At 66.1% G+C, this 10,348-nt stretch overlaps 4 protein-coding genes across 4 annotated transcripts; 2 read left to right on the top strand and 2 right to left on the bottom strand.

Annotated features, from left to right (window-relative positions):
- Positions 1–637: 637 nt before the first annotated feature.
- EMIHUDRAFT_197695 (hypothetical protein) lies at positions 638–2,673 on the top strand (the record flags this gene model as incomplete). Its single annotated transcript, XM_005761715.1, has 3 exons — positions 638–788; positions 959–1,147; positions 1,586–2,673. 3 exons carry the CDS (start codon positions 638–640, stop codon positions 2,671–2,673), a joined length of 1,428 nt encoding a protein of 475 aa, XP_005761772.1.
- A 346-nt stretch (positions 2,674–3,019) lies between these two features.
- EMIHUDRAFT_197694 (hypothetical protein) lies at positions 3,020–4,000 on the bottom strand (the record flags this gene model as incomplete). Its single annotated transcript, XM_005761714.1, has 4 exons — positions 3,020–3,071; positions 3,263–3,429; positions 3,504–3,662; positions 3,890–4,000. The coding sequence occupies 4 exons, from the start codon at positions 3,998–4,000 to the stop codon at positions 3,020–3,022; spliced, it is 489 nt and encodes a 162-aa protein (XP_005761771.1).
- A 169-nt stretch (positions 4,001–4,169) lies between these two features.
- EMIHUDRAFT_54874 (hypothetical protein) lies at positions 4,170–5,069 on the top strand (the record flags this gene model as incomplete). Its single annotated transcript, XM_005761713.1, has 1 exon — positions 4,170–5,069. A coding segment is annotated over one exon (900 nt), but the record flags the coding sequence as incomplete, so codon positions are not given.
- Positions 5,070–7,403: 2,334 nt separating this feature from the next.
- Positions 7,404–8,550, bottom strand: EMIHUDRAFT_448315 (hypothetical protein; the record flags this gene model as incomplete). Its single annotated transcript, XM_005761712.1, has 5 exons — positions 8,254–8,550; positions 8,106–8,186; positions 8,022–8,081; positions 7,669–7,842; positions 7,404–7,529 (listed from the first exon to the last, which is right to left on the bottom strand). Coding segments are annotated over exons 1-5 (681 nt in total), but the record flags the coding sequence as incomplete, so codon positions are not given.
- Between the last annotated feature and the right edge of the window lie 1,798 nt (positions 8,551–10,348).

Raw genomic sequence — 10,348 nt, 5'->3', positions numbered from 1 at the left:
CACTAAGCCTTAGATTCTAAGCTGCTTATGTGGCACCGCAGAGGCTCCCTTGGGGATGCCTGAGGCCACCCCAACCACTCACCAAGCCTTACGTAGACGAATTCAAACCTACTTCTATGGTTTACCCACACTAAGCTCTAAGGGAGTACTGGCCGGCTTGGCCTCCACCCACTCGAAGTTGAATGAGGAACACTAGAGACTCGACTCCCTCGGAGATCGACACCGCCCGAGATCACCGGAGATAAGATTCCGCGACAGTCGCGGAAACCGCCAACGATGCGCCTCTTTTCATTGCAATTGCCCGCCGCTAACGCATCTAAGCTGTAGCATATGATCGAAGCCGCCTCTTTTGGACCAGGGAAGGGCCCACAGGCGAGGCACCGCGGTGCGCAACCCTCCCCTGCCACGCGCAGCACCGCTCCTGCGCACGTCTGGGCCTCACACCCTCACCACCACGCGTGCCATAACGCACTCCTGCTGGATGTGCTTCTCTCCACTCCACGCAGGAGCCAACCCCGCCCCCTCTCGAGCGCCCCCTGCCAACTCCTGCCCGGTCCGCGCACCTGGCTGAGGTGGCATGTCTTCGCACCGCAGGGCGACTTCGCGCAGGAGAGCCCATTGTCCCGATAATTTCACAATGGTCACCGAGTTGGCCCTCTGTCAGTCGTTCCACACTACGTACGCTGCCGAAAGTTATGCCGATCCGGTGGCGGCAGGGACGTACAGCATGGGGTTCAAATCGAGCACAGATGCCGACTGTTCGGCCCATTGGGGCCCCGACAACTCCTGTATGGTAAACATTCTCTGTGGGCAGGGACGGCGGATGATGCGATGGTTGCCCACCAGGGATGCGCGAGCGGCGCTACCTCGATGCATACACAGCATCAACCCGTCTGCCACAAAACATGTGGCACAGCGCTGCCTGGCTGCGACGGTGGCATGTACACCCATACGGTAGGCCAGCACGTATACGGCCATAATACTAAGCGGCTTACGGGCGTCACAATCGAGGAATGCATGATTGCATGCTGCAACGCTCAGGCGCGGTACGACTTCGTCTGCCTCTCGTTTGACTGGTTTGCAGTCGAGGGGAGCACGTGCGATCTGAGCGACGAAGGGCCCTCTACTGTCGGCCTGACGGTCAACGGTGGACTATATACCAACTACGCGCTGGTGGAGTTGCCGCCGCCCCCCTCGCCGCCACCTCCCTCGCCGCCGCCGCCCGAGCCGAGCCCGCCGCCGCCCTTGCCTCCGCCGCCCTCGCCGCCGACCCCCTCGCCGCCACCTCCCTCGCCGCCGCCGCCCGAGCCGAGCCCGCCGCCGCCCTTGCCGCCGCCCCCCTCGCCGCCGACCCCCTCGCCGCCACCTCCCTCGCCGCCGCCGCCCGAGCCGAGCCCGCCGCCGCCCTTGCCGCCGCCCCCCTCGCCGCCGACCCCCTCACCGCCACCTCCCTCGCCGCCGCCGCCCGAGCCGAGCCCTCCGCCGCCCTCGCCGCCGCCGCCCTCCACCTCGCCCTCGCCTCCGCCGCCCTCGCCGCCGCCGTCGCTGCCTGGCTGCGACGGTGGCATGTGGACCCATACGGTAGGCCAGCACGTAGACGGCCATAATACTAAGCGGCTTACGGACGTCACAATCGTGGACTGCATGATTGCATGCTGCGACGCTCAGGCGCGGTACGGCTTCGTCTGCCTCTCGTTTGACTGGTATGCAGACGAGGTTGTAGAGCAGGAAAGCACGTGCGATCTGAGCGACGAGGGGCCCTCTACTGTCGCCCTGACGGCCCCGGGAGTTAACGGTGGAGAATATGACAACTACGCGCTGGTGCCCTTGCCGCCGCCCGATGCAGGACAGGCGAACGGCGATCCCCACCTGATGCTGGCTCACGGAGGCAAGGCGGACTTCCGCGGCACCGACAAGGGCATCTACAACTTCCTCTCGGCCGAGAACCTCTCGCTCAACATGATGACAGAGTTTGCCGACTTTTACCTGCACGACACGGACCACCCCCGCCACAAGCTCGTGCACGGCTCCTTCCTCACGCAGGCGCACATCGTTGCGAAGACCGGCGGCGGGCGCACTGTGCGCGCTTCGTACTGGGCGAGCAAGATCGGTCCGCTCAACATCGGGTGGATGAACGCGACCATCGACCGCCAGCAGGCCTTCGCGCTCGGGCCGCACACGACCAAGGTGGTCGACGATGTCACGCTGCACATGGACTACTCCTCGCTGCATGTCACCACTGGCGAGTGGGAGCTGGCGGTCACACCGCAGGCTGTCGAACGCTCGGTGGCGGGGCCCGTGCGGCGCATCGATGTGCAGATGACGCCACGCGTCGCCGAATCCCAGTTATCCGTGCCGCCCCACGGGATGATTGGCCAGTCGTGGGACGGCGACAACAAGGCAGTCTTCGGTGAGGAGGACGAGTTCCCTGTGCGCGGCGAGTACACCACGAGCGCGATGGCCGAGGGGGCTATCGAAGGCGTGCCGACCGACTACCTGATGTCCTCACCCTACGCCACAGACTTCAAGTACTCGCGCTTTGGCCTCGACCATGCCTCCCCGCGCGACGTGTCCAAGCTGACCGGCCGCATCAAGGCAGCTAGCCCTCAGGCTGCTAACGGTGCCGGCGTCGTGGAGAAGGAGATGGAGTTGTCGGCAGGGCAGGTTTCCTGAGCGCGGTGACGTCCGCCGGCTGGGCCTCCCGCTCCATCCGGGGCGCGCTTTCTTTCGTTTGTTTGGCAGCGAGGCGTGCTGGCGGTACTCGTATTCTCTCTCTCGCATGGTGGGAGGAAGCGGCGCGGGCGGCGAGCGCACGAGAGGGTGAGGATCGGGAGGAGGGCGGAGCCGGGTGCGGCTTTGGGGAGGGTCAGGGGGAGAGGGCGGGGTGGGGTGGGGTGAGGCGGGTGCCGGAGGAGGCCGGCCTCTTCGGCGGCCCATAAGGGGCCGTCGCCTGCTGTGACTTTCTTGGTGCCAGAGAGTCCGAACTGCTGTGAGAGGAGGGGGTGTTAGACTGTTAGTGCTAGGTGGTCTTCGGGAGAGGCGGTTGCCAGCGCTGCGGGTGCCGATCGGCCCTGAGGGCCGAGTAGGAGGGGTCTGGGTTACCTCTACCTCTGAGGGCCTACGGCGGCCCTCGTACCTTTACCTCTGCAGGGCAGCCGTGGGCCCTTTACCTCTACCTCTGAGCGACGTAGCCGTGATTTACCTGTGTGTGATCTCGAGTGATCTCGAGTGATCTCGCATCTGTGCCCTTCCGGATAACCACCTTCTCGTACAGCTCATGCGGTCTGCAATGCTGCCGGCTCCATCGGCCGCCCGCCAACGAGTGATGAGCTGCCCACGCTGCTGGCCTGGCAACGGCAGCTCATGAGCCTCGCGTCGCCGATGCTGCAGCGGCTCGACCTTCTCTCGCTCGGCGCGGTCGGCGTCCCCCTCACCCAAAGCCTGGAGAGTTCTGTCCACACGCGCTAGGATAGACTCAAAGTCGCGACGAGCTTCGCTCGCACCTCGACGAGCTCGCGCATCTGCCGCCTCTGCTCGGCCGAAGGCACGCGAGGCGCACACGATACCTCCGGGAGCCGCAGGTACTCGGCCAGCGCCCGGGGCGTGGTCACCTTCGTCTCGTCGAGCGCCTCTGGCAGCACGCGTTTGAGGACGGCATTCCCCTTCGAAGTGGCACTGGAGGGCCTGGCGCAGCTTGTGCTTGAGAAGGTCCATGTCGCCTGGCGCGAGGAAGGAGTCGGCCGTGATCTCTTGTCCGAGGTCCTACAACGTGAAAGTCGGAGCGGTGACTCGCGGTGGGGAGAGGCGGAGGGACGGAGAGGGGAGGAAAGGAAGAGCTCTATTCAGGCGAACGGTGAACAAGTGCGGGGAAATTGGGGCGGTGGGGAACCGGGGGATCGCTCACATCGCCGGCGTCGCGCAAAACCTCGATGACGGCCTTGATCACGGCGGTTACTGCGGCCTGCTGCTTCTCCTGCCCCCCGACTGCTGCGATGCGCATCCAAGAGACCTCGAGAGTAGCGCCGCGAGTGCCTCTACTCGCCCCCCGCATAGGTCCGAGACCGCTGCGCGGCCGTCGGACGCTTCCGACGTCCAGGCCACGGTGCCGCTCAGGCCAGGTCCTCTTCAACACGTGCGTGTGTCATACGAGCTATATGCTCGACGCCACCTTCTCCGACCTCGAGCCGCTCCCGCAGGACGACGGCCCCGTGCCTGTCGTGCGGATCGCCTACCCGGACGGCTTTGAGGAGGTCATGAGCTACTTTCGGCGCGTGGTTGTCACGGGGGAGTGCTCGCAGAGGACCTTGCAGCTCTCGGCAGAGGTGATTGCGCACAACGCCGCCAACTACACCGCGTGGCAGTACCGACGCCGCTGCCTTGAGGCAATGCACTCGGGGTCGTCCAACGCCGCGCGGGAGCAGGCATGGCGCGAGGAGCTCGCCTTTTGCACGGCGCGTGGGCGCGAGAACTTGAAGAACTACCAGGTGTGGTTCCACCGCCGCTCCTGCCTCGCCAGGCTTGGCAGCGGCCCCGAGGCCGAGCTGGAATTCGTGGCGGAGATCCTGAGGGATGACAGCAAGAACTACCACGCCTGGGGGCATCGCCAGTGGGTACTCAGCTCATGCGGCGGATGGGAAGGCGAGGCCGCATTTGTGGAGGGGCTGCTTGAGGAGGACGCCCGCAACAACTCGGCGTGGAACCAGCGCTACTTTTTGCTGCAGCACACCGCCGATCTCTCTTCGCTGTCTGTCGCCGAGGGCGAGGTCGACTTCGCCGCCCGCTTCATCGCTGCTGCGCCGGGGAACCCCTCTCCATGGAACTACCTGCGCGGGGTGGTCGAGCCGCTGGGCTACAGCGCCGTCCCGCGCGTGCGGTTGCTCTGCGAGGGGCTGCTTGCCGGCGATGCAGCGAGCGGGGCCGGCCGTGTCGCCGCCATGTCGCTGCTAGTCGACGTGCTCGACGAGGGCGGCGACCCGGCGGAGCAGGAGCGCGCTCGTAGTCTGTGCGACTCGCTGGAGGATCTCGACTCACTCCGTGAGGCGTACTGGCAGTGGCGCCGCTCGCGGGTTGGCGCCCAACAGCCCACATCGCCTTATGCGCAATGACGGGGGCCCTGGGGACGTACCACCACCAGTGCTCTCTCTCTCTCACTCTCTCCCGTGTCCAGACTTCAGTCTCCTCCGAGAGAGGCGAGGCTGGCCAGGCGCAATGCCGTGCGATGGCTCGAGCGCAGAGGGCCGGCGCGCCCGCGCGCGGCGTCCGGCGAGGTTTGACTTTGAGATTTTGACCATAATTGATTGCAGAGCGTAAAAATCAGGGTTAAACAGTTAGGCCCGATCGGATATGCCGGGGACTCACTGATGTACACACATGCATGACAGCAGTGCCATTCAAGTGGGCTGCTACGTAGTCGTAGAGTCGCATTCAACAGTCAACCGGGACGTGCCCCGAGCTCGGGGCAGCACACACCCCACGGAGCGGCGTCCGCCAATGCACCGGCCCTCCACTCCCTCACCGCGGCATGGTCACACGAAGGTCCGAGAGCCGATCCTTGTCGTCGGCGATCTCGAGGCCGCGCTCGTTTGCCAAGTGCAGCAGCGAGATGAAGCAGTAGGCGAACGAGACGTCCGGCAGCTGCGATGCCTCGACCTTGGACGGCAACTGCTGGAGCACCTCCTGGAAGGACACCTGCACCGCGCCCGCCTTGCGCGCCTCGCTGTCCACATCCTGCAACAGCTCCCACACCCCTGTCTTGAGACCCTTGATGTCGACCTGTTTGGCCACCTTTGCGTAGCCGATCTTGATCTGCGCCACCTGACAAGACAGGGCGGCAGCCTCAGTACGGAGACCACGACCAACACCGCCGGGGTGTCTGCACCTTTTGCGGCTCCGCGACGAGCTGCAGTGGCGCCGCCACGGGCGCGCCGGAAACGAGGGCGTCGGCGTGCGCCCCCTCATCGACGGACGTCTCGTCCTCCATCTCGCCGCCATCGGCTGGCGCCCAATCGTCTCCGTCGCTCTCGTAGTCCGCCGCGCCGCCCGCATCTCCGCCCTCGGCAGCCTCAGCGACGGACGCGCTCGGCTGGAGCCGGCGGCGCCGGCGGCTGAGGCGCGTCTCTGGCTTGTGAAAGAGGCAGGAGAGCACCTGTGATGCGCATCATCGGGTGCGTCAATGTGACGGGCCATGCAAGTGGACGCCGCCACCGCGTGTCACGACGACACGTTCAAGGCGCGGAGGTGCCGCCAAAGGGGCGTCGTCTGGGCCGCGCGGAGGAGGCGCGCACGCACCTCGGGCGTGCAGTTGAGGTCAGGGGGGAGAGTGGAGCACGATCCGCCATCCTTGGCGAGTGCGGCCTCGGTAAGCGTCGTTCCCTTTGCCTGCATTCGTCGGAGGGTGGCGGGGAGTCGTGGGAAGGGCAGTGGGGGCGGTGGGGGCGCAAGCGCGTGGGCTGCGCCTGCGTCTCCATCGCGCGCAGCGAGGCGAGCACCTCCGTCGAGCGGCCAAAGTCGATGGCAAAAGGTGCCTTCCCTTTCCCACGCTTTGGGGGCGCAGCTGCCGCCGTGCCGCCGCCGCCGCCGCCGCCGCCGCCGCCCGAGCCGGCCGGCTTCCCGAACTTCCAGTGCGCCGGGCCTGCCCACCTTTGGCCAACCTGCAGCAGCCGCTGGACGCGTTCGCGCGCCGCCGCCTCGGTGTCGGCGACACCGGTGCCCTCCTCCTGTGAGCATGGGGGTAGTCGCCGCGGAACCGTGGTTGGACGGCGGGGAAAGGGTTGCGAGGAGCGGGAGGGGGCGCGAGACGCGGGCGGGGGGGGCTCAAACTCACCGCCTCGGTGCCGCGCTCTGTCGGGTGCGACTCGGCAACCTACGGCGAACCGCCGCTGCTCTGAGCCCAGCCACCCATCGCCCCTCGGCGAGTGCCACGAGGGCCACGCCAGCTCGTCCAGCGACATGAAGGCGGCGGCGACGGCGGTCTCCCCCTCCCCATCGGTCGACAACTGGCGCAGGAGCGCCGCCTCGCGCGCCGCCTCGGCGGCATCGAGGGGCTCTGGCTCTCCGCCGAGGTCGGCGCTCGCGTCGAAGGCATCGGCGCCCAAGTCCGCGGTACCAAGCGCGTCGTTGTCATCGTCGTACCCGCCTCCGGCCGCCGCGTCGCCGTCCGAATCGTCCTCGTCGCTCGCAGCGGTGGCAAGCTCGGGCTCCGCGTCGTCGGTGCAAGTGACGCCGGTGCGGAGCGATCCGACCATGCCGCAGAGCTCGGCACACACGTGCTTCTCAGAGAGCTGCTTGGGTACCAGTGCGGCGAGCGGCGCCAATGGCACCCGCACGGGCGGCGGCGCCCCGACCGCTGGCGCGGCGGCGCATGTCCCGGACGAGTCGAACGAGAGCGCGCAGCCGGGCCGCACAGCGAGGTTGATGAGAAGGAGCCCCTTTGCGCCGCCCTCGTCGAACTTGGCCGACGTGCGGTGGAAGAGCGGGTCAACCTCGAAGGACATCTCCAGCTTCTTGAGATCGAGCGACGCCGGGTTCGCCTGGCCAGTTGAGGACGAGGCTTCAGGCCCCGGGCGCAGGGCAGTGCATGGGGCGCATTGCGAGGGTACACGTGGAGGGCTGGAGGGCCTCGGAAGTGCCTTCCGAGTGCAAGAAGTGTCTACGTCAGCTAGTGCTGGCCTCGAGGTTGCTGCTCGGGGGCTTGGCGCGGCGCGGCTTCCGTGCCTCCTTGGTGCCGGGACCCTCCGGCGCGCCGGCGTCCGCCACGGAGTCGGTGTCGAGCGCCCCGTCCGCCACCTCACCGCCCTTTGCGCGATTCAGCCCGCCGATGAGCTTGTAGGTCTCGTTGTAGACCTGCGACCGCGTGAGGTGCCGGGAGAGGGTGTCCGCAGTCTGTGGCGCCGCCGTGTGTGGGCCCGGCCTGCGCGATGGCGTGCTAGGCGAGTGGCGAGTCTAGAGATGGGCAAGGCGAGGATGCAGGCGGGCGACCGCGCAGCGAGAGCGGCTGCACTGCGGTCTCTGGGGGGTGTCACCGAGTCGACGCGGTACGCGTAAATCTTCACGCCCGCGTCGAGGGTGGAGGAGGCGAACTGTTTCCTCTCAACCGGCCGGGATAGTCCGGCCGCCGAAGGCTGCTCGATCATCCGTCCCATGTGGTCAATCAGGTCGAGCGCCCAGGTGTTCTTCTCGTTGATTTTCTGGTGTTGCGTGACGCCACGAGTGAGCCGCGCGTTCGGGGGACAAGGTCGGGGGGCGGCGACGCACGTTCTCGGCGCACATCTGTATCGCGTCCGAGTACATGTCGGTGAGCACAGCCGTCCGCGCCTTTCGGTTGGGCGTCTCCTTGAACGGCGACCGCGCCTTTTGCGCGAGGCGCTCCGCCTCCTCGCTTTTTTGCCTGGCGGCGGCGACGCGCTCCGACTCGTCGTCGTTCTCCTCGATGAGATTCTGCGCGTCCTCCGCCTTCCAGCCGCTCAGGCGGCGGCCCTTCGTCTTGGTCGACATGAGCCGGGGGTGTTTGGGTGTCAGCACCAGCACCAGCACCAGCAGCCAGCAGCCAGCACCAGCTTGAACGATGGGAGGTGTTTTCTTTTCTGTTAGACTCGATGTTTTGAAACAACGCAAGGCGGACATGGCATATCGCTCTCGGGCCCACAGACATCCCACACACCCGCCGCCCCCCCCGCGTGCCCCACCCCGGCCGGGAGAAAGGGGAAGCATGTAGAGTGTAGAGCGCGGTAGTGCCGCGACTCCCCCAGGCCCAGCTGTGTGTGTGAGAGAGATTTTTAGCAATACCAAACAAATCTAACACTCACACGTCATTTGGGGCCTGGAGCCCTGTTCACGCGCGCGCGAGACGTGCAGACAGGGTTGCCAGGTGAGAGCGAATGGCGCGGTTCACGCCTCGCACAACAGAGAGAGAGATGCGCTCTGCATGGTGGGACATAAAAGAGAGCGAGTACTTGGGCGAGTAGGCCGTGCGGTCGACGCTGCCGCGCGCGACTTTGCGCGCGAGGCGGTGTTGTTGTGTGTGTGTCGTCGTGGTTTCGTATCAAGAATACTCACTCACGCCCCCAGCTCTCTCTCCTGTGAGCGGCCCGTGGGGCGGCTCGCCGCCGCGGTTCTGAACAATCCTCCACCTTCCTTCACTACACCTACACTCGTCACTCGCTCGCTGCCTACTACTCGCTGCCTCGCGAGGGAGGAAGGGAAGAAAGACGTACGTTGGGTTGAGCTAGCCTCGCCTTTCCCGAGCGAGGCCCCTCCCCGAAAGGCAAGTACTAGCCTCATCACGAAACCGAGCGAGACCCCTCCCCGCCCGCCCCGATCCATCCGCGCGACCTCCTAAATAAATAAATAAATCTCGAGCAGACATCTCCCGGAGAGATGGGCGACGCACGAACCCCGAGGTACAGCGCGCACCCCGCCCCTCTGCCCTCTCGCAGGACGTGAATAAATAAATAAAACAGACATCCCAAGCAGGCCTACTGTAGGGCTGTGGGTCGAGGACAGACACGTCCCCACCTTTTGCAGGATTTTGCAAAAGCGAGGGGAAGGGGCGCATCGCGGCGCGGAGAGGGCTGGGCACAGGGCACAGGGGATCTCTCTCGCATTAGGATACGCTGAGGATACGCACTCGGCGGCACGACGCACGAGCGAGGGCAAGGCTGGCTGGGCCTGCCTAGGGCTGGGCGTCCTACCTGATTTGTGCTCCCCCCCGGAACCCTCGCTCTCGGGCACTATCTATTCATCTGACCACTCATCTGAGGGGCTCCTACGCGAGCGGCCTCGCTGCGGGTCAGGCAGGGCTAGTGAGAATGGGCTCGTGACGTCCAGGCAGGCCTCGTATTTCTTGGGCTATAAGTGCCTCCCCGTCCAGCGTCCTCGCAGGAGTCGGCTCGCTTAGGCGGCTCCCGTGGTGTACCTGTGTTAGTGCCAGTGCGCGCCAGTCCCGTGCCCAGTGTCGTGCGAGGGAGCTTCGTTATAAAATTCTTGCGCATCGGCCAACGCAGCTCAAGACCATCCCCCCCCCACCTCTGGCAGACCTGCTTGGGGTATGGCAGGGCTAGTCTTGGGCGGTCAGGACCATACCCCCACCCCTTTGGGCGGGCGGGACCATACCACACCCCGGAAAAGTTGGAACCCAGGTCGAAGAACAGGTCGGTGAAGGCAGTGCACGCTGGCGGGGCGCCCACGTGTTTCCCGCGGACAATTCATGGCGACGCCGTCCGCGCCCATGCTCCGCACCGGAGGAACGCTCGACGCGAGCTCCGCGAGCGCGTTGGTGATCCGCCTGTCACAGCTCCCGGCCGCGGCGCTTGAGAAGAGGCTGTCGATCAGCACCGACACCAGCCCGGAC

This window comes from Emiliania huxleyi (assembly GCF_000372725.1).
Source record: "Emiliania huxleyi CCMP1516 unplaced genomic scaffold EMIHUscaffold_7, whole genome shotgun sequence".
Lineage (NCBI taxonomy): Eukaryota > Haptophyta > Isochrysidales > Noelaerhabdaceae > Emiliania > Emiliania huxleyi.
This window is presented reverse-complemented; position numbering and strand designations above follow the sequence as displayed.